The 26,725-nt window shown below is 44.8% G+C and overlaps 1 protein-coding gene across 1 annotated transcript in view; it reads left to right on the top strand.

The window, feature by feature from the left end:
* The first annotated feature begins 740 nt into the window (after window positions 1–740).
* The window catches only part of LOC130283800 (vomeronasal type-2 receptor 26-like), a 61,478-nt gene continuing 35,493 nt past the window's right edge, over window positions 741–26,725 (top strand). Inside the window, exons 1-2 of the mRNA XM_056537208.1 lie at window positions 741–772; window positions 3,241–3,532. Coding sequence (XP_056393183.1) covers window positions 741–772; window positions 3,241–3,532 — 324 coding nt within the window. The remainder of the gene's footprint in view (window positions 773–3,240; window positions 3,533–26,725) is intronic.

The raw sequence follows: 26,725 nt of genomic DNA, 5'->3' as shown, positions 1-26,725 counted from the left end.
TTACTGGAAGCAGAACTTAGAGAGACTGCTATTTTGTCTGTGTGCATTTTAGTCAGAATTAGAAGTAGAAACATGACATTGAAATTAAGAACTTATATTTCTGGCCCTGGAAGAAGAACCGCACACAGCTGCTATACACACACGAGAGCCGCAAACAGCTTCTATACATACCCGAGAACCGCATAAGCTGCTATATACACATGATAACTGCACACAGCTATTATATACACACAAGAACCACACACAGCTGCTATACACACATAAGAACTGCACAAAGCTGCTATACACACACACGAGAACTGTACACAGCTGCTATAAACACACAAGAACCCCATACAGCTGCTCTATACACACAAGAACTGCATGCAGCTGCTATACACACACGATAACCGCACACAACTGCTATACACACGAGAACCGCACACAGCTGCTATTCACACACGGGAACCGCCCACAGCTTCTGTACACACACACGAGAATTGCACACAGCTGCTGTACACACATGAGAATTGCACAAAGCTGCTATACACACACGAGAACTGCACAAAGCTGCTATACACACTGACTCAAAAGAACAGCACACAGATGCTATACAGTGATCCTGCAACATACGATGGTAATTCTGCCCTGGATCGTTGCTCTCCATCGCCGTCATCACGTCCCCATGTTGACCCCACCGCTGCCCTGGATTGTCACTCTCCATCGCCGTCATCGACGTGATAACGACGAATGAGCGGAGCATGAAGAAGACAGTCCGGAACGTCGGGGACAGGTGAGTGACATTCACCGAAGCACACGGGGCACATTAAACGGCTATCCGGCAACAGCTGAAGCAGTCTGCTCTGCCGGATAGCCGATTATTCCAACGCCCGACATATAAAAGCATTGTATGTTGATGCTGTCTTTAACATGCGATGGCCTCTGAGAGGCCATCATATGTTGAAATGATCGTATGTCGGGGCCATCGTAGGTCGGGGGATCACTGTATACACACACACACGAGAACTGCATACAAGCGGTATACACACACATAAGTGCCGTACACAGCTGCTATACACACATGAGAACTGCACACAGCTGTTGTACACACAAAAGAACTGTATGCACTTAATTGATCATGGTGTTCAAACTGCAGACAGGTTAAATCAGCATAGTGTCCATAATGATACTCTGATACACCTTCCTTCTCATTTGTTTATTCATATAGCTTCATCATATAATGTATTCAGACATAATAGTGCCGATATTCATACAGTGCAAGTTGTTAAAACAACATACCTCGGTCAGATGGAGAGAGACACTGGTACAAACCTGCCGTGCTACATTTCAGGGTCATGCCCCCTTTGTCATGTGCACAAGCTCGGAACACCAGTGGGTTTAAGTATGGTAGCGGTCGAACACAGGTGAGCTTTAAACTCTTCATATTCAGTATGTGTTACCTTTTTCAATAACCATCCAACTACCACTAGCACAGTCAAATCCACTACTACAAATAGACTTTAAAATTGCAATTTTCGTTAAGCCCTTTCGGTTCCAATTATTCTAACTCTACAATCCAAAATGTTTCCCTCTTCAGCAAATTCCTCCTGTTCACATCCACATTAGTATTTACCTTCACTTCCCTGATCACTTGCCATCTCAAATCAGATGCTACATGTCCGCGTCCTTTAAAATGCCTGGCCATTGTTGTCTCTCCATATTGGGGTACCAACACACGCTACAGATTCATTGTGTGTATAACGTGTATAACAGTGGACAAGCATTTTAAAGAATGCAGGCATTTTGCATCTGGTTTGAGATGGCAAGTGATCAGGGAAGTGAAGGTAAATACTAATGTGGATGTGAACAGGAGGAATTTGCTGAAGTGGGAAACATTTTGGATTGTAGAGTTAGAATCATTGGAACCGAAAGGGCTTAGCAAATTTTTTTTTATTTTAAAGTCTATTTGTAGTAGTGGATTTGACTGTGTGTTAGTGGTAGTTGGACGGTTATTGAAAAAGGTAACACGTACTGTGCGCAGAATATGAAGAGTTAAAAGCTCTCCTGTGTCTGACCGCTACTATACTTAAACCCACTGGTGTTCCAAGCTTGTGTGCATGACTAGGGGAGTGCCTCCGAAACATAGCGCGGCAGGTTTGTACCCATGTCTCTCTCCATCTGACCGAGGTATGCTGTTTTAACATCTTGCACTGTATGAATATCGGTACAACTATGTCTGAATACATTATATGATGACGATAGTTGAATAAACAAATGAGAAGGAAGATGTATCCGAGTGTCATTATGGACACTATGCTGATTTAACCTGTATACCACTTTAAGGAGTTTATTTACAAAGTGCATACAGAGTCCAATAAACAGGCATGGATCAGGAACCAGGTACAGCAGACAGATTAGGCAGAGACCTAGCAATGCAGACAAACAAAAGCAGAATGCACAATCTTGCTGAGGCCCAGAACAACAGGTGTGGCCTCTTTAAATAGGCATTGCCTTCCAACGATTGGAAGGGGAACCACTAGGGAGCACACATCAGCCCTATAAGACAAAGCCAATGCTCGTGTGCGGCCCTTAGTGGACAGAACAGCAAGACACACATCATACCAGACAATAAAACAGGAACATGGCACCCAGAATGTTGCATGGTGCTGGTAAGACCCTGGGCACATGGTACGCTGGTGTTAGCCAAACAGCAGTGTTACACACATGAGAACAACACACAGCTGTTATATACACAAGTACCGTACACAAAGAACACACACGAGAAACGTGCACAGCCATTATAAACACACGAGAACCTCACACAGCTGCCATACGCACCCACACAAGAACTGCACACAGTCACTATACACAAACACACAAGAACCACCTACAACTAATATACACACATATAAGAACTGCACACAGCTGCTATAAACACACACACAAGAACTGCAAAGCCTTACTTGACACGAGGTTAAAGGGGTTATCTGGGCAAAGACGGGGATAAGATGTCTGATCGCGGGGGTCACAGCGATGATCCCCGTGCAGCACCTGCATTCTATGCGGGGCTGCGTCTCCAGTCTCGAAAAAGCTCTTTCTTTCTGGGACTGGAGACGTGATGTCACGCCACATCCCCTCCATTTATGTCTATGGAGAAACTGCAGTGTGAATGTGAAGTGAACCGGGCCTCAGGCAGTGTCATAAATAGAGACCAGATCTCTAGTCAGTCACTCATCTGTATATACATTTATCTATTTATAGGCCGGATTTTCAGGGATTCCTACATTCTCTGATTTTTTACTTTGCCATTAATAATATTAACAAGAATCCTGACATTTTACCCAATATTACCCTGGGATATCATATTTATAACTCGTGCTTAGATGTAAGATTGGCAGTAAAAGGTGTTTTACATCTTGTGTCCAATTCGGATAAGATGATACCAAATTACTCCTGTAAGAGGCATGGCCGGCTGGCCGGTATTATTGGAGATCGCTACTCATCTACCACTATCCCAGCAGCGCAAATCCTTGGACTGTATGGATATCCTCAGGTATGGAATACTCTAGATATTGTCTTTTACTATAAGTGCTGCAATAGGAATAAAGAGGAATATATGAGTGATGTCTGTAGAATGAATGATAGGTGTGAATTGTTTGTAACATATGTCTAATGTGTGTGAGGAATGTCTTAAATCTCATATATATAGAATGAAAAAAAGGTAAAGGTGATGGAACTTAACTTTACGAAACTAGTCATGAACAACACAAAACAATGGATATTGACATGTCAAGCAGGGGTTAGTGCAACCCTGCACTCACCAACAGCCACTTCCCCTGCCTTCTTGACAATCAACTGTGAGCAATGGACCCTCAACTGGATGACGGTCCCTACTCTGAGTAACATACAGGGTGTAGCAAAGTCCAAAACATAAGCAGACAGTGCAAAAGTCAAGAACAAAGAGTTAAATAAAGCACAAAGCAGGTAACAACATACAATCAAAGAAAAATCAGACAAGCCAGGTATAAAACCAGGAGTACTACAAGGTACAGAACAGCATGCAAAGCATAGTCAAGGGCTAACAGAAGGGAGATACACAAAGCAAAATGGTCAGGAACAAACACTAGTGACAGAAGCAAGGCCTGGAGGCTGGGCAGGGTTTTAAATATAATGCAACTAAGGGTGTGAGGGCTAAAGCTGCAGCTGATTGGCCTGGTTGCTGCAGCTCCTAAGTGGCCAAAGCGCAGCATGTGATGCCTGGACAGGTGCAATCATTACAGATATTGCTGTCTTTACTAGGGTCATAATGCATTCATATAAATCGAATTCTCATCCAGATGGTGTCGTAGACTGTGTTTAAATTAAGTGTTAACAAAGTAAAAATGGCGGCGCAAAAAAAACATATGGGTCTGTAGGTGGAAAATGTGTAATGGCATTTAAAAGAGAAGGGGGGGGGAGTGCAAAATTTAAAGAAAAAAAGAAAGCTGTCCTTAAGGGGTTAAAATCATTTTTATGATTTATTTTATACATTTATAGGGAACTTCTCTGATTGAAGTCATTTACTTTCCCCTTTCTTCTTTATCTGGCCTAGACCTCCATCAATACTTCTTCCAGATATGATTCACCTTGCTTCTTCAGCAGGGCTGCCATCACAAATTTCAGAGCTCCTTACGCCGCTCAAGGACTGGCACATTTTGCTATAATCTTATATACTCTATTCTGGTTACTGTAATATTGCCCTGAAAATCGGCCCCAAAATTTGTGAATATTCCTACATACTGTGGAGATTTATGAAAACCTGTGCAGAACAAAAGTGGAGCAGTTGCCCATAGCAACCAATCAGACAGCTTCTTTAAAGCGCAATTGTCACCAGGATTTACCCCCTAAAGTGTTGTGCGGTAATAACTCAATTATGGAGTATGGTGATAAAAAATATGAATTATGAAAAATAAAAAATTTAGAAAATGATTACAAATATCAAAATTGTGACCTGGTGAATTGTAGACAAAGCCAATCAATACAATTCACATCTGAGTCCGAGTCAGACTATTTCCTCAGATATCAAGTTATTTTTACGACGGGATGACATTGACGCTTAAGGATGTAGTTTTGCAATTTACAATAATACGCAGGTATTATAACAGTATGCAGATTTATCGGTTATAGAAGTCTCACAATATCCTAAGACTATAATCTCAATATGGAGATAATTATTTTAATTAATTTATTCGCCAATCTAACTGGTATATTTCCATCCACTTTACCCAAATTAGTCTTAATTAAATGGAATACCATTTTTGTGTCTCTTTCCAAGTCAATGTAAGAATCTCTCTTCGGCTCTTAGGAAAGCTGGATGGTCCATCATAGCATCGTCATGGATAGCGATTGTCTGTACCGTGCGATGAGTCCGGCTTGTTAGGATCTCACATGGCTTTCATGGCTTCCATTTTGTGGACCTCTTTCAGGGCAGACTTCTTTGTCTTTTTCTGTCTAAACTCTTTCCTCTAGGTGTGTCTCTCTTTGTGTTTTTGTGTGTCTAACATCTGATTTAACAGACTTTTTAATTAGACACACCCTCCTAAACTGGAATTCCCCAATGAATGTAGCTTGGGCGTGTACATATGATAATGACTATGATATCATAATACCCAGAATGCATTTCTGGTTCATATAATGACAACTATACATACACTCGGGGGTGCTATTGCATAAGCAATTAGCATCATTAACTGTCCAAAGTTGATTTTAAATCCACATTCCACAAATGATGTATGGAGCCCTAAATTAGAAGTATCTGGATTATCTTTGACAATTTACATGGTTCCCCATAGACATGAAGGCACCAGTTGACATTTTCCCAAACTATCAAATTTATGGGAAAGATAATATTACAATGGATGATTCTCCAACACAGATGTGTCAATGTTTATCTGTCCATTCACATGGGTAATTGTTAGTCAGAATAACATACACAGGACTGGTACAGCTTTGCACAAAGACTCATTATCAAAGTCTATACTTGAGAAGTTGTTACCTTCCCACCATATCTTAGGAATGCAAGAACTAAGCAATACTTCTAGTAAGAATCATATATAAAGATAATAGATATGCTGATGTCCTTTATGTGGTAGGCCTCTGGGGTAGGGGTAATGTAGTCAGGGTATTGCTTCAGTATATCAGGGGTTAAGGTTAACCCTATTGTTCGTGATGCCAGGCTGAGGGCTAGTATGCTGAGGTAATTCTCCGGCCTATCGCCGGCCTTCCCAGTAACGATAGGCGTTTGAAAATAATGACTGAAGGTCCACAAGATAGTTGAACTTGAACTTGGATAAACTTTACTTAAAGACTTGCGATACATCCAATGAACAGTAACAGTCTCATTCAAACAGTCTCCATACACTTCAGTGACTGACAGTAGTTGCGGACCTTGACTTGTGCTATAAGTCTCTGAATTTAGGGTTAATTGTGAAGATCCGTCCGGATTTAGGGGATATATTAGGTCCGGTGATCTTGCAGAGTGCTTAGGGATTGATACACTCACGGTTTAGAAGAGATCAGCCGTCGCCGCAAGGCTCGGGCCTAAACTCACTGATGACAGCAGCGCAGATCCTTCCCTGTCGACAGCCCAGGAACAAGAGAAGAAGAGAAGAGCTAACAATGGCCGTTGCTCCCTTATATGGGCAGGGCCGTTTTTAATTGGTCCGAATATTGTCACTCACCGTTACAAGGAATGATGGGTGCAATACGTCATAGGGACCTCCAAAAGGTCCTTAAGCAAAAACCATAGAATTTACCTGATCACGTGACCCGCAGGTCCTGCTACGCTCTGTACAGGTAATTAACCAATGATATACATTTGTACAATTATACTTATATAAATCCTGAATAAACTGTTAGTTCAACTAATATCTAATATAGTTCAAACAAAGAATAGCTTTGGCACAGCAGGTGTAAATAGTTACTCGGGACATAGCCTCAGTGTCGGAGTCTGTGGATGGCGGGGTGCTCCCCATTGATGTGTCAGAAACATATTCACATTGTTCGTTCGATTAAGGTGTTATACAAAATCAGTAAAGGTTTCTTTTGGGCCATCCGATAAAATCAGGATATCATCCACATATCTTAAATACTTTTTTACATGGTGGAGGTATGGATTCAGGTGGGACAGGATGAATTTATTTTCAAAAGCTGCCAGAAAAATGTTTGCATTGGAGCAAGATACTGGGCTCCCCATCGCTGTCCCAAATAATTGTTTGTACCACTTGCCACCATGTGAAAAAGTATTATTCTCCAAAATGAATGTCATCGCTTCAGCGACAAAATCAGTAAAATCAGTAGATTTATTTGTACTCATAAGGAGGTTGCGAACTGCTTGCACTCCTGCTTCATTCGGGATGCGCGTGCATAAGCTTTCAATATCAATGGATACTAATGCATATCCATCTTGCCATTCAAAAGACTCTAAGGTGGTTATCAGTTCTCCTGTATTTTTTAAGTAAGAAGGGATGCTAGGCAAGAGGGGGGAGATAAGCCACTCAATATAGGTAGACAGTGCCTCCGTGACTGCACCTATCCCCGCCACAATTGGTCTCCCCGGGGGTTGTTTGAGGGTCTTATGTATTTTAGGGACTATGTACCATTTGGCAGGTTTAGGGACTAAGGGAATTAATTTATCAGCTATTTTTTCTGTGATAACCCTCTTGTTAATGTATTTACATTACATGGATCTCATTTTATCCATAATGCGTTTCGTGCGGTTTTCTTTCAAAAGCTCATACACTGTATTGTTATTCAATTGCTTAGTGGCCTCTCCATCATGGTCCTCTTTACCCCAAATAACTATTGCTCCCCCTTTATCAGATTTAGTAACTATCAAATCAGGTTGATCCGCCAGCCACAATAGGGCCTTCTTTTCTGTGTAAGTGATGTTGTTGTTAATGGGGGGGTATATGAGAGCTTTGGGATTGAATTTGGAAGGATTCCCACCCTGAAAAAATGATTTTTGATTTTGGGGAGAGGTATCTACATGTGTTTGGGGGTCCCATCCTGTGGCTATACAGGGGGTTTCCCCCTCTCTCTTATTAGCCACTTGTTGAGGTGGGATTTTAGAAGAAAAACTTAAACAGGTTCATCTTGCGTAGTGCTTTATATAAATCCACCTCAAACTGTTCATAGGTAAATTTTTCATTCAGTCCAAAATTAAGTCCCTTGGAAAGTGCCGTGATACAGTCCTTTGTCAGTGCAGTGTTGGTAAGATTAACAACATTGTCCACATTTAGCGTCTCTGCCAGGTTACATATTTCCTCTTCTTGGATCTTTTGCCTTCGTTTGTTCCTACTTCTCCCCCTTCTCGTTCGCCTCCTAAAGGGGTACGGGTGAAGTTAGGTGCTTTATCTGCTTCTATCGAAATCATTCTTATCTCGGACAAACTTGTCTAGTTTAATATCCTTAATCTCTTTCTGTATTTGCATCATTTTGTTATCCAACAACTTTAAGAAGTCCTCATATTATTTTCAGTTATCAATTCTTTTAGTTCTGTTTTCGCTTTGGTAAGGGCATTAGTAATACTTTCATGTTCCTTGCGGTTTTTGTTGAGCACTATCATTTGTAGATTTTTGGCAAGCATTAAATGTGCTGTATCCCACTCCTTAATAAATAATTTGTCCTCCAAAAATTGGGAGGGTGGTTTGTAGGGCCGCAGACCCCTTGGTACTCTTCCACACTCTGTGTATGCCATCAGCGATTTTATCGTCCAGAAACTCCTCAACTCCTTTTCGGCTAGAGTTAGTATTTTGGACTCCAATGCTTTCTGGCTCAGCAGTTGTAGTTCATCCTTAGCATTGCACGCTAGGAAAAAAGGAAATGGAACCCTATGGAAAGGGTTCATAATAAAAGCAGAGAAGAAATTATAAAAAGACCTAAGAAAAGAGCCCCCAATACTGTAGAAAAAAAAAATTTCTTTCCAAAATACCAATATGAACAATGCAATTCGCAATGCCATACATAAAAATTGTTTTTTGTTGGAACATGATGTTGACTTACAAGAAGTAGCCAAACGCAAACCTCTCGTTACCTATAAAAGAAACAACACTATAGGAGGTTTTATTAAAAGAAGACAAAGAAATAATGACTGGAAAAAAAAGAATTGGTTGAGCAACATAGTCCCAAATGGTAACTATCCATGCAGAAATTGTTCCCACTGTAACCTTAATTTAGCTAAAAGTACATTTAATCTAGGAGGCTATAATATTCATGTAAAGCAGTTTATAATTTGCCGTAGCACCCACGTAGTATACTGCATAATATGCAGCTGCGGGTTATACTACGTGGGCAAAACAAAAAGACATTTGTTTAAACGTATTAGAGAAAATCTGTACTCTCTAAAAACAGGAGTAGGAGCATCCCGACTTATTGCTCACATGCGTACTGTACATAATAATGACCCGAGAGCACTTCACTTTGCGGGCATAGAACGCATGTTTGACAATATGAGCGATGTGAACAAGGAGCTACGGCTTGCACAGCGAGAAGTCTACTAGATAAGTAGACTAAATGCGATAGGTCCAATGGGACTTAATGAAAGGAATGATCTTTCATCGTTCATATAACCGCTGTACGCTAGGTTTAGATCCTATTTTGACCTTAACTTGCACTATATGGGTGTTTTTTTTGGAAAGGTTTGTGTTTACTATATACAACTTTGTTGTTCCCCTGCACAACCCCCCCCCCCCCGGCCTGCTGCCAATGTTGGATGTCTTTGTCTTTGGACCCTGTGGCATTATGCATTAAAGCCTGAAGTTTAACAGTGCGGTGAGTTGCGACTCTATTCATTTCTTCTTGTGATTGGATTAACTAATATCTAGATTAAAGGGGATAAGGGGCAGACTAGAGACGAAGGACCCGACGTCCTAGGGACTCTGGCTATGGGGACCTCTCTGCAGGTACCATATAGGATGCAGTACCGGGACACCACAAACCCCCTTACTTAAGATAAGTCAACCTCGGCGCCTGTCCCCTAAGACAGAGGGACTAGGACTAGACCAGGATGATACTTATAAATTTGCTATACATGCTAAGTAAACATTGAACACATTTACATTCTCTGATACTCTTACTAGTATCCAGACTAGACAATAGAAATCTATCTAGACATGGGTACTATCTAGACATTAATGCTATCTAGACATTAATGAAGCTATCTAACCTTTAGTTTCTAACTTCTTAGACATTTTTATTAAGCTTACTATACATTTTAAAGCTTACTAGATAATTAGGCAGCTATCTAACATGCTAGCTCCTAAGACATTTTATTAGCTCTCTACACATCTTTATGAGACTAACTAGACATTAGTACAGCTCTATATACCTTTAGCGTCAAGCTGACTAGACATTTTTATTATCTCACACATTTTATTCGCCAACAATGAGTTTCCTGTTAGTACACATAAGGTATACTGGCTAGCCGGAAGCTAGGTCACAGTAAGATTGGCTGCTAGGGTCTATCGGCTACACGCTACTTCTCCCTAGAGCACTTCACATAACCTACCTAGGTTACTTTAAGAATTCCGTGTTTAATTTGTTAGCTCGCAAGAGCACCTACTGGCCAGGTAGAGCATCTCACACATGCAAAGGAGAAGAAGTGTACCTAACAGTAGCAGGAATTGAATTTCAATATGCTACAATCCCTAAAGTGTTTTCTTAAGTGAGATATTTATTTTGGTGTATGTACTAGAGAAACTTGAGGTAGTACATTTAAAGGGGTATTCCAGGCAAAAACTTTTTCTTATATATCAACTGGCTCCGGAAAGTTAAACAGATTTGTAAATTACTTCTATTAAAAAATCTTAATCCTTCCAATAGTTATTAGCTTCTGAAGTTTTCTGTCTAACTGCTCAATGATGATGTCACGTCTCGGGAGCTGTGCATGATGGGAGAATATCCCTTGCATGATGGGAAAATATCCCCATAGGAGCTGGACAGCTCCCGGGACGTGAGTCATCAGAAAGCAGTTAGACAGAAAACAACAACTCAACTTCAGAAGCTAATAACTATTGGAAGGATTAAGATTTTTTAATAGAAGTAATTTACAAATCTGTTTAACTTTCCGGAGCCAGTTGATATATAAAAAAAAGTTTTTGCCTGGAATACCCCTTTAAGTCAGTAATCTACTGAAAAGTACTGAAAAGTTATAGGCAGCACATTGAAGTGGGTTATCAAAGGTACTATGGGTAGTTTGCCCTGTGTAGTCCTTTGAGACCGCCGCAACACCACCTCCGAGTCATCAGGAGTTCCTTCACTTGGGGATTCTTCAAGAACTTCAGTTCCTGAGGGACCAGCTGGAGGGCTGGAAACAGAAGCAATATCTTTGGTTGGACTGGGGGGTTCTCTAAAGACAGGTGGAGTAGGGGCATCAAGACCTGGAGCAGTCACAGGAGCAGGACTGATGTTTGGTGTAGCAACCAATGGTGGTTGACAGGGAGCAACAGCTATTGGCAACTGGCTAGGTGGAACGGCCACTGGCAACTGTCTGGGTGGAGCAACCAGCGGCGGCTGGCTGGATGGAGCTGGAAACGATATACCCCAATACATGGTAGGCTGCTGAGATGGGAACAAAGGAACGTCCATAGTGGGATGAATTCCTTCTCCCGGCACGTATTCTCTCACTGGCCTTGTTGGAGGTGGAGTAGAAGTAGCAGGAGGAGTAGAAGGAGGTGGGCCAAGTATATCTTCTTTCAGGCACACTTTTATTCTATTCCTGTGGCTCGAACCCGTCCTTCTGTATTTTGTACACGTCCGTTTCGGGGTAAGGGACCGCAGTAATGGTGTACGGTTCCTTTTCTCACAATGAGTCCAGTTTATGGGTTCTAGGGAATTTTCAGACCCACACCTTATCTCCAAGCTGTAAGGGCTGAGCCGAAGCATGTCGATTATAATCTTTCTGCTGGCACTCATGAACTTTATCCATTTTCTTCTCAACAATGTCTTTGGCTTCCTCAATTCTTCGTTGATGCTCTGACACCCAACCTTGGGAAACCTGAAGCCCGAAGGTCCGATCCATTGGCAATTGGCCGTGTCGGCCCATCATCAGGAAAAAGGCGTATACCCCGTAGAGCAGTGGACAGTGGTGTTGTAAATTTCTAGAAGTTCATGCAACAGCTGAGGCCACTCTTCATGCTTTGAGACAGAGGCGGCTCTGAGCATTTGGATGAACACTTGATTGATCCTCTCGCAGAGCCCATTTTCTTGGGGATGGTAGGCCGTCGTCCGGAGTTTCTTGCAGTCATGCAACCGGCAAAGTTCTTGGAACAACTGGGCCTCAAAGGACATCCTAGAGGTTGGATCCAATGATGATAGAAGAGCTGAGCAGCAGTCTTGGCGGTAAGATCCTTGACAAGGACCACGACCACCCACTTGGAATAATGATCCACCATGGTTAGAGCATGACAGTAGCCAGATCGAGTGGGGGCCAGCTTCACATGATCCAAGGCAACAATCTGGTTCGGCCTCTCCGTACAGATGGGATGTAAAGGGGCTCTTGCGTCCCTTCGGGGATTCTTGATCACATTGCACACGGAGCATTTGGCACATCATTTCTCGATGTCTCCCCACATCCCAATCCAGTAAAATCTCCTTCTGAAGGTGGCCTCTGTCTTATGGACCCCGAAGTGTCCGGATTGATAATGATAGGCATTCATGACCATGGCTGCATCTCTTCTGGGAACCACAATCTGATGTATGCAGTCTCCGGAGACTGGGTCCAGGGAATTTCGCTAGACCAACCCCTTGTGCAGGAACAGGCGATTCCTCTGCCACCACCGCTGCTTCAATTCAAAGTCCCCACCGTGTCTTGTGTACCCGAGTGGGCACTTTCTTGTGGAGGCAATAGTCTAAGAGGTCCCCGATGACTCGGCTTTCATCCTGAAGCGTCTTCCATGTAGACAAATCTTCAGGGACTTTGGGAGATTCAGGTCCGTCACCCGCCTGGGCAGTTAAAGCTCTCTGGCTCACGAACCTTCGGTAGAAGGAAGGCATTTCCACATCTTCCCACACATCGTCAGCAGGAGGTGCTCCTCCCGGGGCCATGCGAGAAAGTACATCCGCATTAACATTGGTTTTTCCGCTGCGGTACTTAATGTTGAAATCATAGTTGGCCAACCGAGAGGCCCAGCGCTGTTCAAGAGCTCCCAACTTAGCAGTGTTCAAATGGGCCAAGGGGTTGTTAACAGTGTAGACCGTGAAGGGAGTAGCAGCCAGATTGTCCTTAAACTTCTCAGTAATGGCCCAGACAAGGGCCAGGAGCTCCAGTTTGAAGGAGTTCTAGTTGTCGTCATTCTTCTCAGCACCTCGGAGATGTCGGCTGGCATAGGCAATCACCCTCTCTTTGCCATCTTGCACCTGAGAAAAGACTGCCCCCAGACCTTCGAAGCTAGCGTCTGTATACAAACGGAACGGCAGGCTGTAGTCAGGTTACGCCAAAATGGGGGGTTCCGCGAGGAGGTACTTCAAGACTCGAAAGGCATCTTCTTGTTCTTCAGCCCACTGTATGGGTAGCCTCCCATTATAATTCTTCCGGGCAGTCCCTCTCAGTAACTCGGTTAAGGGCCCAGCAATTTGAGAAAATGGGGGATGAAGCATCAATAATAGCCGGCAAATCCCAGGAAACTTTGGATGTCTCACACCGTCCTGGGTGTAGGCCACTCTTTCACAGCACTCACTTTGTCCGGATCAGGCTGGACTCCTTGAGCACTGACGACATGTCCCAGATAGTGGACTTGTCGCTTTAGCAAGTGACATTTGGAAGGTTTAACCTTGAGCCCATGTTGGATACGGACTTGGAAAACTTCTTTCAGGTGCTTCAGGTGTTCCTGATATGTCCGGGAATAGATGATGACATCATCTAAATATAACAGAACACTCTGGAAGTTAAGGTGCCCCAAGCATCATTCCATTAACCCCTTAAGGATGCAGCCCATTTTCACCTCTAGGATGAAGCCCTTTTTTGCAAATCTAACCACTGTCACTTTAAACAGTAATAACTCTGGAATGCTTTTACTTATCATTCTGATTCTGAGATTGTTTTTTGTGACATATTCTTCTTTAATATAGTGGTAAATTTTTGTGATAACTTGCATCCTTTCTTGGTGAAAAATCCCCAAATTTGATGAAAAAAAATTAGCATTTTTCTAACTTTGAAGATCTCTGCTTGTAAGGACGAGTTTTTACTTTTGGAAGACACCAGAGGGCTTCAAAGTTCAGCAGCAATTTTCCACAAAATTTTCAAACTCACTATTTTTCAGGGACCAGTTCAGGTTTGAAGGGGATTTGAAGGGTCTTCATATTATAAATACCCTATAAATGACCTCATTATAAAAACTGCACCCCCCAAAGTATTCAAAATTACATTCAGTAAGTGTTTTAACCCTTTAGGTGTTTCACAGTAAAAGCAGCAAAGTGAAGGAGAAAATTCAAAATCGTAATTTTTTACACTTGCATGTTATTGTAGACCCAAATTTTGAATTTTTACCAGGGGTAAAAGGAGAAAATGTATACTTGTATGTGTAACCTAATTTCTCTTGAGTAAGGAAATACCTCATATGTCTATGTAAAGTGTTCGGCGGGCACAGTAGAGGGCTCAGAAGCGAAAGAGCGACAAGGGGATTTTGGAGAGTACGTTTTTCTGAAATGGTTTTTGGGGGGCATGTCGAATTTAGGAAGCCCTTATGGTGCCAGGACAGCAAAAAAAAAAAAAAACCTACATGACATACCATTTTGGAACCTAGACCCCTTGAGGAACATAACAAGGAATAAAGTGAGCCTTAATACCCCACAGGTGTTTCACGACTTTTGCATATGTAAAATAAAATAAAAATTTCACTAAAATGTTGGTTTTCCCCAAAACTTCACATTTTTTAAATGGTTAATAGCAGAAAAGACCCCCCAAAATTAGCAACCCCATCTCTTCTGAGTATGGAGGTACCCCATAAGTTGAAGTGAAGTGCACTGCGGACGAACTACAATGCTCAGAAGAGAAGGAGTCATATTTGGCTTTTTGAGAGCAAATTTTGCTCGGGGGGCATGTTGCATTTAGGAAGCCCCTATGGTGCCAGGACAGCAAAAAAAAAAAACACATGGCATACCATTTTGGAAACTATACCCCTTGAGGAACGTAACAAGGGATAAAGTGAGCCTTAATAACCCACAGGTGTTTCACGACTTTTGCATATGTAAAAAAATAAATAAAATTCACTAAAATGTGGGGTTCCCTCCAAATTTCACATTTTTGCAAGGGTTAATAGCAGAAAAGACCCCCAAAAATTTGTAACCCCATCTCTTCTGAGTATGGAAGTACCCCATAAGTAGACCTGAAGTGCACTGCGGGCAAACTACAATGCTCAGAGGAGAAGGCGTCATATTTGGCTTTTTGAGAGCAAATTTTGCTCGGGGGGCATGTCGCATTTAGGAAGCCCCTATGGTGCCAGGACAGCAAAAAAAAAACACATGGCATACCATTTTGGAAACTAGACCCCTCACAGAATGTAATGAGGGGTAAAGTGAGCATTTACCCCCCCACTGGTGTCTGACAGATCTTTGGAACAGTGGGCTGTGCAAAATTTTTCATTTTCACGGACCACTGTTCCAAAGATCCGTCAGACACCTCTGGGGTGTAAATTCTCACTGCACCCCTCATTACATTCCGTGAGGGGTGTAGTTTACAAAATGTTTTTTTTTTTTTTTGCGTTTGTCAGAACCGCTGTAACAATCAGCCACCCCTGTGCAAATCCCCTCAAATGTACATGGCGCACTCTCCCTTCTGGGCCTTGTTGTGTGCCCCCAGAGCACTTTGCACCCACATTTGTGGTATCTCCATACACGGGAGAAATTGCGTTACAAATTTTACAAACTTTTTTTCCCTTTTACCTCTTGTGAAAATGAAAGGTATAGGGCAACACCAGCATGTTAGTGTAAAAATGTTTATTTTTTTACACTAACATGCTGGTGTAGACCCCAACTGTTCATAAGGGGTAAAAGGAGAAAAAGCCCCCCAAAATTTGTTAGGCAATTTCTCCCGAGTATGGCGATACCTCAGATGTGACCCTACACTGTTGCCTTGAAATACAATAGGGCTCCAAAGTGAGAGCGCCATGCGCATTTGAGGCCTGAATTAGGGACTTGCATAGGGGTGGACATAGGGGTATTCTATGCCAGTGATTCCCAAACAGGGTGCCTCCAGCTATTGTAAAACTCCCAGCATGCTTGGACAGTCAATTGCCATCCAGAAATGCTGGGAGTTTTTGTTTTGCAACAGCTGGAGGCTCCATCTTAGAAACACTGCCGTACAATACGTTTTTTCATTTTTATTGGGGAAGGGGGGTGGTGGGGGGGGCAGTGTACGTGTGTATATGTAGTGTTTTACTCTTTATTTTATGTTAGTGTAGTGTAGTGTTTTTAGGTTCCATTCACACTGGAGGCAGATTACACTGAGTCTCCCGCTAGGAGTTTGAGCTGCGGCGGAAAATTTGCCGCAGCTCAAACTTGAAGCGGGGAACTCACTGTAATCTGCCGCCAGTGTGAATGTAGCCTGTACATTTACATGGGAGGGGGGTCAAAACTACAATTCCCAGCATGCACTGATAGACCATGCATGCTGGGAGTTGTAGTTTTGCAACAGCTGAAGGCACACTGGTTGGAAAACCTTGAGTTAGGTTCTATGACCTAACTCAGTATTTTCCAACCAGTGTGCCTTCAGCTGTTGCAAAACTACAACTCCCAGCATGTACTGATTGCGGAAGGGCATGCTGGGAGATGTAGTTATGCAACAGCTGGAGGCACGCAAGTACAACTCCCAGCATTACAAGACAGCCTTATGCTGTTCCTGAATGCTGGGAGTTGTAGTTTTGCAAGATTTAGAGGGGTTCAGGTTGTAGATCATTGTCCAGTGGTCTCTAAACTGTGGCCCTCCAGATGTTGCAAAACTACAACTCGCAGCATGCCCAGACAGCAAACTGCTGTCTGGGCATGCTGAGAGTTGTAGTTTTGCAACATTTGGAGGGCTACAGTTTGAGACCACTGCATAGTGATCTACAACCTGAATCCCTCTAAATATTGCAAAACTACAAGTCCCAGCATGCCCACACAGCAAACAGCTGTCTGGGCATGCTGGGAGTTGTAGTTTTGCAACATCTGGAGGGCCACGGTTTAGAGACCACTGTAAACTGTGGCCCTCCGGATGTTGCTAGGCAACAACTCACCTGGCAGGACCCGAATGAATTGCTGCCGCCGCCGCCGCACGTGGGGGATCCCCGCATGGAGGATCGCGCTCGGGGATTCAGGTAAGGGACCTTTGGCGCCGGTCCCTGGGCAGTTCCCCCCGTTTTGCCCGGACACCGATAGGTGGGCAAAGCGGGGGAACCGAACTTTAACCCACCCTCCCCCGGTCTGCTCTCGGTCGGTCGCTCCGGCCGACCAAAAGCAGGGATAGGAGGGGTGGCACCCCTGCCACCAAACTCCTGTCCCTTCAGGGGGATCGAGGGTGTCTCGGACACCCCCGATCCCTCTTATTTTCCAGGTCACCAGTGATCCGTATGACCCGGAATCGCGCAGATCGCAGGTTTGAATTGACCTGCGATTTGCGCCCATCGCCGTCATGGGGGGGTCTCAGGACCCCCATCAGTGATGTGCCGGGATGCCTGCTGTTAAATAACAGCAGTCATCCCGGCCCGATCACCGCTAGCGGTGACGCGACGCTCCCGGAACCCCGCAACGTACATGTACGTCGCCGCGCGCCAAGTGACACTTTGTGGCGCCGTACATGTACGTCACTCATCGTGAAGGGGTTAAGCCTTGGAAAGTGGCTGGTGCATTGCACAGTCCAAAGGGCATACTTTTGAATTCAAAGAGTCTACTAGGGGTCACAAACACGGTCTTCTCTATCCTCCTCCACCATTGGCATCTGCCAGTAACTGCTCGTCAAATCCAGTGTGGAAAAGTAGGCGGCAGACCCCAATGCAGTCAAGGATTCTTCAATACGAGGAAGAGGATGGCATCCTTATGAGTTATGCCGTTCAACTTCCGGTAATCTACACAAAAGCGGATAGTCCCATCTTTTTTCTTCACCAGGACCAAAGGTGCAGCCCAAGGACTCTGGCTTTCTTGGATGACATCAGCCTCTTTCATCTCCACGAGCATCTTCTTTATGGTCTGATACATCCCAGGAGCCACAGGGCGATGTCTCTCCTTAATGGGTGGACTGTCCCCTGTGAGAATCCTATGTTTGATCATGGTGGTCCTGCCAAAGTCTGTAGGGAACTTGCTGAAAGCTTCTTGATATTTCTTAGCTACCTGGATGACTCCTTCCACCTGTTCCTTGGGGGTATCTTCGCCTCCTATTTGTAGTTGGCTCCACCAAGGTACCACAGGATTCTGGTCAGGTTCTCGTTGAGCCACTTGCGACTTCGAGACCACATCTCTGACATCTAAATGGTGCAGGGTAGCCACCGGGTATACTTGGGTAGTCGGACGGCAACTTGAGAGAGATTAATAAGTCTCACCGGAACTTTCCCATTACGTACTGTTACCAGGCTTCTAGCGGCTTGCACCAAGGGACAATCTTCCAGTAGGATGGGTTCCAAGAGCGCTTGATAATCTTGATTCTTCACATCGGGTCGGGCACAACATCAAATAACTGTCTCCTTCTGTGACTGTAGACTAACGGCTCGTATATCTTGAATCCTTACTCGACAGATTTCTTCTTGATGATTCACAAACTTCTGTTCTGCTTGGACGATTTTTGAGGTGGTGTTGGGCAGCTCGCCGGCCTGGAAGTGACAAGTGAGGGAGGGATGCATGCAGTACACAGACAATATAATCAAAACTGTCTCATAATATTCATGCCTAAGATTAAATCAGCTGCCCCTTCATCCCTAAAATTGGTGACAATCACACCCTGCCTTTCTAACACATGCTTTCCCACCTTCACCGTGGGCTCCCAGTAGCCATGCCTGGGTACTGGTTTCCCGTTCCCTGCAATTACTCTAAACTCCGCTTCCTGAGGCTCACACAACCTTTCTGGGCCCCAATACTTATAGAAAACCCCCTGCGGAATAGTGGACACCTGAGACCCCGTATCTATCAGAGCTTGTAACCGGATACCTTCAACTATCACCTGTACATAAGGACAAGAAGCTACATACATAGACAGTCCCTTCTTGCCGCTGGTTGATTCTGGACCTTCAGCTGCTACTCCTGGGGTGCGGTCCTCGACCCCAGGGGACGCCCGTTTAAAGCCCAACATTGGCTCTTCCAGTGTCCATTCTTGTTACAATAACTACAGACTGGTCTCTGACTTCCAGGTGGTCTCACAGGAGGGTTATCAGGTGGACCAGCAGGGCGGGGGTCAGGTTTCTTCGGTGGCGGGGTTGCAGATCTAGAACGGTTTGGCCTTACCGCCATTTCTTTAAAGGCCTTGGCTAACTGCTCAATGTCCTGTTTAAGGTCTTGTAGGTCAGCTGTCCAAGGGCTAGAAGAAGGTGTTGGCGGGGCAGACTGAGAAGGGACGAGCGGCTGGGGCGAGGGCCCCAGAGATTCTGTAGCGGGAACACTAGCCTCCTCTTTCTGAGGTCCTGATTCTATCACTTTAACCGCTAGTCTCTTAAAAGCTGGGAAAGCCATATCGGGATTTTGCACAGCCAGCATCCTTAGTTGGGCCTTGTCCCATTTATTCAGTGCCCCTTCTATAAAATGGTCCATCGGTACTCGGTTGCCCTGATTGGGCGTGATGCTGTCCAACTTCTGTACCGCCTCTAATGCGCTCTGTAAAGCTACTGCATGTCCCAGAAGCAGCTGTATCTGTTGGTGAGGGGGTAATGGATAAAATCCAAAGAGGCTGTAAAACTTTTCTTTAAAGTCTCTCAATGTAAAAGGGTCACCATTGTAGGTGGGAAGCACAGGATTCCCCAAGAAGACAGGTGCAGCAACAGGGGCTCCCAACACATAGGAAGAGACTGGAGGTGGACTTGCTGGGTCCTGCTCCGCATGTGATGGAGGTCTTGTTGGAATCACAGGTAGAGCATGTCTTTGTTAGGTAGAAAGTGTTAGTGAAGGCGGCAACACCTTTCTGACTTGGGGTGGAGACCACATTGATGGGGCCACTGGAGCATCGCCCCCTTGCTGTTCAGATGGGGACTGTGGCGCTGCAGGTTCTGAAATCTTCGTGTTTGGTATGCTGGCCCTTTAAATAGATCTTGAATTCCTAGGTCCCGAGGAGATACGCCATTGTTCTCTAATCTGGAATTTGAGAGCATAGATTTCAAATTTGAGAGCGGTGACTTGAAACTCAATAGCTTTTAATTGACGTTTGAGTGCGTTGATCGGCAGCTGGAGTGACTCTATATAGGATTTCAATTCGACAATCTGGTGTCTCAGAGTCCCGTACTGTTCCGGTTCCTTACAGCTTCCAACCCGTTGTCGCACTCTGTGCCTTTTCCCATGCTGAACTCTCTCTCTTTGTTGGTTTTTGGCACTAGACTCCAACAAAATGGCCGCCACGGCACCGATGGCTTCGGTGGGCGGGGTCTCTGGATCACGTTCACAGGAAGGCCCCGCGCTAACTTCAGTTCTTCCTTTCACAGCTTGTAACTCCGCTGTGCTGTTCACCTTCCCCTTACTTTACATGCGCGCTTCCTCCACACAGCACCGTGCGCGCAACCCCTTACTCTGGAGTATAAGTCACAGTACATGAATAAAGTTTTTTTTCTGGGGGGGGAGTACACTTTCACTAGTGGCGACTGTAGTAGGCACACACCCGAATCCTGTTCGTGCGACGCCAAAAAGGCTTTGGGGTAGGCCTCTGGGGTAGGGGTAATGTAGTCAGGGTATTGCTTCAGTATATCAGGGGTTAAGGTTAACCCTATTGTTCGTGACGCCAGGCTGAGGGCTAGTATGCTGAGGTAATTCTCCGGCCTATCGCCGCCCTTCCCAGTAACGATAGGTGTTTGCAAATAATGACTGAAGGTCCACAAGATAGTTGAACTTGAACTTGGATAAACTTTACTTAAAGACTTGCGATACATCCAATGAACAGTAACAGTCTCATTCAAACAGTCTCCATACACTTCAGTGACTGACAGTTGTTGCGGAACTTGACTTGTGCTATAAGTCTCTGAATTTAGGGTTAATTGTGAAGATCCGTCCGGATTTAGGGGATAGATTAGGTCCGGTGATCTTGCAGAGTGCTTAGAGATTGATACACTGACGGCTTAGAAGAGATAAAACTCTAAACTCACTGATGACAGCAGCGCAGATCCTTCCCTGTCAACAGCCCAGGAACAAGAGAAGAGCTAACAACAAGGAATGATGGGTGCAATACATCATAGAAACCTCAAAAGGTCCTTAAGCAAAAACCATAGAGTTTACCTGATCACGTGACCCGCAGGTCCTGCTACGCTCAGTACAGGTAATTAACCAATTATATACATTTGTACAATTATACTTATATAAATCCTGAATAAACTGTTAGTTTAACTGATATCTAGATGAGAGGTGACAAGGGGCAGACTAGAGAAAAAGGACCCCGACGTCCTAGGGACTCTGGCTATGGGGACCTCTATGCAGGTACCGTATAGGATGCGGTACCGGGACATCACATTTACAATACTTAACAGTATATGTGTTACGCCGAGCGCTCCGGGTCCCTGCTCCTCCCCGGAGCGCTCGCGGCATTCACCTCCATGCAGCGTCCCGGTCAGACCCGCTGATCGGGAGCGCTGCATCAGTGTCACCGGCGGGGATGTGACCCGCGCCCGCTCGCGGCTCGCATCCTAACCCCCTCACCTGTCCTGTCCTCCATTGGCTCAGTCCCGGCACACGTGCCCCGGCTCTCTGCGATTTAAAGGGCCAGTGCGCCACTGATTGGCGCCTGGCCCAATCAGCACTTTCACCTGTGTCCTCTCTATAAAAACCCACTTCCCCTTCCTAGTATTGCCGGATCTTGTTGCCTTAGTGCCAGTGAAAGCGTTTCTTGTGTATGTTCCAAGCCAGTGTTTCAGACCCTCTGTCATTGCCCCTGACCACGATCCTTGCTGCCTGCCCTGACCTTCTGCTACGTCCGACCTTGCTCTTGCCTAATCAGTCAGCTGGGGTTGAGTCGCTATCGGGTGGAACGACCTGGGGGTTACCTGCTGCTGCAAGTCCATCCCACTTTGAGGCGGGCTCTGGTGAAAACCAGTAACCCCTTAGATTCCATTCCCCTGGTACGGCCCACGTCATCACCCCACTGACACAGAGGATCCACCACCAGTATCCTCACTGTATACCCATCCGGATCCTGACAATATGACAATATCATATGTCCTATTGATTACTTTATATATCAGTAACTAATGTTCGTTCAGATAAGAAATAATTATAAGTTTCACAATTTCTTATCTCAACCCCCCTTCACTTGGGTAAAATGTACCAGTACAGACTAGAGAAGGTAATTAGCCCCCTCATCTGTCTTATCTAAACAGCCATGAATATCTAAGGAGACAACAAGACATAATGTCACACCAAACTCCAAAAATGGGCTATACAAAATTATTGGCACCCTTATCTTAATATTTGATTGCACACCCTTTGGAAAAAATAACTGAAATAAGTCGCTTACTATAACCATCAATAAGCTTCTTACACCTCTCATCCAGAATGTTGGACCACTTTTCCTTTGCAAACTGCTCCAGGTCTCTCTTATTGGAAGGACGCCTTTTCCCAACAGCAATTTTAAGATCTCTCCACAGGTGTTCAATGGGATTTAGATCTGGACTCATTGCTGGCCACTTCAGAACTCTCCAGCGCTTTGTTGCCATCCATTTTTGGGTGCTTTTTGACGTATGTTTGGGGTCATTGTCCTGCTGGAAGACCCAAGTCTTGGATGCAAACCCAGCTTTCTTACACTGGGCTGTACAGTGCGACCCAAAATCCATTTGTAATTCTCAGATTTCATGATGCCTTGCACACTTTCAAGGCACCCAGTGCCAGGGGCTGCAAAACAACCCCAAAACATAATTGTACCTTCACCATAGTTTACTGTAGGTACTTAGTTTTTTTCTTAGTAGGCCTCATTCTGTCTTTGGTAAACAGTAGAATGATGTGCTTTATAAAAAAAAGCTCTATCTTGGTCTCATCTGTCCACAAGACGTTTTCCCAGAAGGATTTTGGCTTACTCAAGTTCATTTTGGCAAAATGTAGTCTTGCTTTTTTATATCTCTGTGTCAGCACTGGGGTCCTCCTGGGTCTCCTGCCATGGCGTTTCATTTAAATGTCGACGGATAGTTCGTGCTGACACTGATGCTCCCTGAGCCTGTAGGACAGCTTGAATATCTTTGGAACTTGTTTGGGGCTGCTTATCCACTATCCGGACTATCCTGCGTTGACACCTTTCATCAATTTTTCTCTTTGGTCCATGCCCAGGGAGATTATATACAGTGCCATGGGTTGCAAACTTCTTGATAATGTTGCGCACTGTGGACAAAGGCAAATCTAGAACTCTTGAGATGGACTTGTAACCTTGAGATTGTTGATATGTTTCCACAATTTTGGTTCTCAAGTACTCAGACAGTTATCTTCTCTTTCTGTTGTCCATGCTTAGTGTGGCACACAGAGGCACACAATGCAAAGACTAAGTGAACTTCTTTCCTTTTTATCTGCTTTCAGGTGTGATTTTTATATTGCCCACACCTGTTACTTGACCCAGGTGAGTTTAAAAGGTGCTTCACATGCTTGAAACAGTTTTATTTATCCACAATTTTGAAGGGGGGTGCCAATAAATTTGTCCAGACCATTTTTGGAGTTTGGTGTGACATTATGTCCAGTTTGCTTTTTTCCTCCCTATTTTGGTTTAGTTCCAAAACACACAAAGGGAATAAACATGTGTATAGCAAAACATGTGTTACTGCAATCCTTTCCTGTGAGAAATACTTAATTTTCTTGAAACATTTCGGGGGTGCCAACATTTATTGCCATGACTGTAGGTGTAAACCCTCTGTGCCCCCCATATATTGTGTTGTAGGTCCCCTGTGCCTCCCATATATAGTTGTAGGCTCCTACAATATATGGCTGCAGGCAGTATGTTTGTGTAATGCCCCACTTCGGTGCACCTACCACTGCTCCGAGGGGCCTATTAGGGCACAGAGGGGGCCTATGTATGCATAATTACCTTCCTGACAGGTCAGCCACCTGCATTACTTGGTCTAGGCAGGGTCCAAGCATTTAAAGTGGCCACGGGCCCATGACGGCATGACAGGACATCCCTGGAAAAGATCTATTTTGTCCCTGGATGTCCCTGGAGGGAGGCAAGCAACATTGCTTTCTTGGCTTGAGTCCCCTGAAATGTAATAACCCCTAGTACTCCCTGTACCCCCCCTGACAGTAGCCCTGTTCTTTAGCATCTACGCTACCTCTATACAACTTCTGTTCATTAACCCTCAAACAGTAACATTGCCTTTCTTGGTACCACACAGAGACATAATTAGAGTTGAGAAATTTTTGAAAAGGTTAGTTTGTGGCAAATAAGTTCTAACCAAAATCAAACACTTAAAACTCGTGTATAACACAGCTTAAGAGCTCTGGAGCCCTGTATAACACTGCTTGGGTCACCAAGGAATCAAGTAGTTTTAAAGTGGTTTTAAGGCTAAGTAAATGTCAAAGTTATGGCGACATGCGGTAACCTATAGGAACTAACAGTTTGTTAAAAACACACTGCACTATAGGATTGTTTATGCACACAGAGGGTAAAAGATGCCATGCTTTTTAAAAAAAAGCTTTCCAAAAAGTCTCCCTTTTTGGGAGTTGCATCAGGATTGGTGTCTCATAAAAGTCAAGAAGAAAAAGCCAACATTTTCCTTTTTTGGGCGTCTTTTGGGTTGTATTTGTGTAGGCCTAGCTGGAAGCAGCAGGAGCAAGGGTGGAGAACTGGTGTTAGTTTCAGTATCCAGTGAACAGTAGGGGTGGTGGACTGGTGGTAGTTGTTGTAGTCAGCAGACAGCAGGGGGGGGGGGGGTAAACTAGTGCTAGTTGTAGGCAGTGGACAGCAGGCAGTGGTGGACTAATGCTAGTTGTAGCCCACGGAAAGCAGGCAGTGGTGGACTAGTGTGGTGTCCCGGCACCAATAGCTGTCCTGTGGCTTCAGATTACTTCGGGCAGCCCTGTAGTTCAAGGTGTTGGGCCCACTAAAAACTTCTTGCTGTGTTTATTATGTATCAGCACTTTATAAAGAGTTAATGTATTTTAACCCCTTAAGGACCATGGACGTACGTCTAAGCTCCCTGGTAGTTAAGGACCAATGACGTACGCGAGGCAGGGACCGGGCAGGGGTGACTGCTGTTATCGATCAGCAGGCACCCCGCGCAAATGCCCAGGGGGGGGGGGTCATCAGACCCCCCCATGTCGGGGAACGCAGCAAATCGCCGGTGAATTCACACCGGCGATTTGCGCGATTTCGGGTCATACGGGTCTATGTGACCCAGAAAATAAGGGGGATTGGGGTTGTCCAAGACACCCTCGATCCCCGTGAAAGGATAGGAGTGAGGTGGTAGGGGTGCCACCCCTCCTATCCCTGCTATTGGTCGTCTATAAGCGACGACCAATAGCAGATCGGGGGCGGGGGGGGGGGGGGGGGTTAACTTTCGGCCTCCCCGTTCTGTCCACCCACAATGAAACCGACAGGGACCAGCGCCGGAGTCCACTTACCGCGGCGGAGGCGACGATCAGCGGCGGGGATCGGTGGCAGCAGAGGACGGATCCCTGGATCCTACGGAAGCCGGTGAGTTGCCTAGCAACGTCTGGAGGGTTACAGTTTGAGACCACTATACAGTGGTCTCTAAACTGTATCCCTCCAGATTTTGCAAAACTACAACTCCCAGCATGCCCAGACAGCTGTTTGGGCATGCTGAGATTATTAGTTTTGCAACAGCTGGAGGGTCACAGTTTGGAGATCACTGTGCAGTGATTTCTAAACTGTGGCCCTCTAGATCTTGCAAAACTACAACTCCTAGCATGCCCATACAGCAGTTTGCTGTCTGGGCATGCTGGGATTTGTAGCTTTGCAACATCTGGAGGGCCATAGTTGTGAGATCACTGTGCAGTGGTCTCTAAACTGTAGCCCTCCAGATGTTGCAAAACTGAAAATCCCAGCATGCCCAAACAGCTGTCTCGGCATGCTGGGAGATGTAGTTGCGTATCTCCAGCTGTTGCATAATTACATCTCCCAGCATGCTTTTCGGCGATCAGTACATGCTGGAAGTTTTAGTTTTGCAACAGCTGGAGGCACACTAGTTGGAAAATACTAAGTTAGGTAACAGAAACTAACTGGAGGTTTCCCAACCAGTGTGCCTCCAGCTGTTGCAAAAGTACAGCTCCCAGCATGCACGGTCTGTCAGTACATGCTGGGAGTTGTAGTTTTGAAACAGCTGGAGGTTTGCCCCCCCCCCATATGAATGTACAGGGTACATTCACACGGGCGTGTTTACAGTAGGTTTCCTGCTTGAAGTTTGAGCTGTGTCAAATTTTTCACTGCATCGCAAACTCCTAGCGGGAAACTCACCAGAAATGCCCGCCGAAGCAAATGTACCCTAAAAACACTACACTAACACATAATAAAGGGTAAACACTACATATACACCCTTTACACAGTTGTCGTCCCCCCGAATAAAAATGAAAAAGTATAGTACGACAGTTTTTCCAATACGGAGCCTCCAGCTGTTGCAAAACAACA

This window comes from Hyla sarda, chromosome 1, assembly GCF_029499605.1.
Source record: "Hyla sarda isolate aHylSar1 chromosome 1, aHylSar1.hap1, whole genome shotgun sequence".
Classification (NCBI taxonomy): Eukaryota; Metazoa; Chordata; class Amphibia; order Anura; family Hylidae; genus Hyla; species Hyla sarda.
This window is presented reverse-complemented; position numbering and strand designations above follow the sequence as displayed.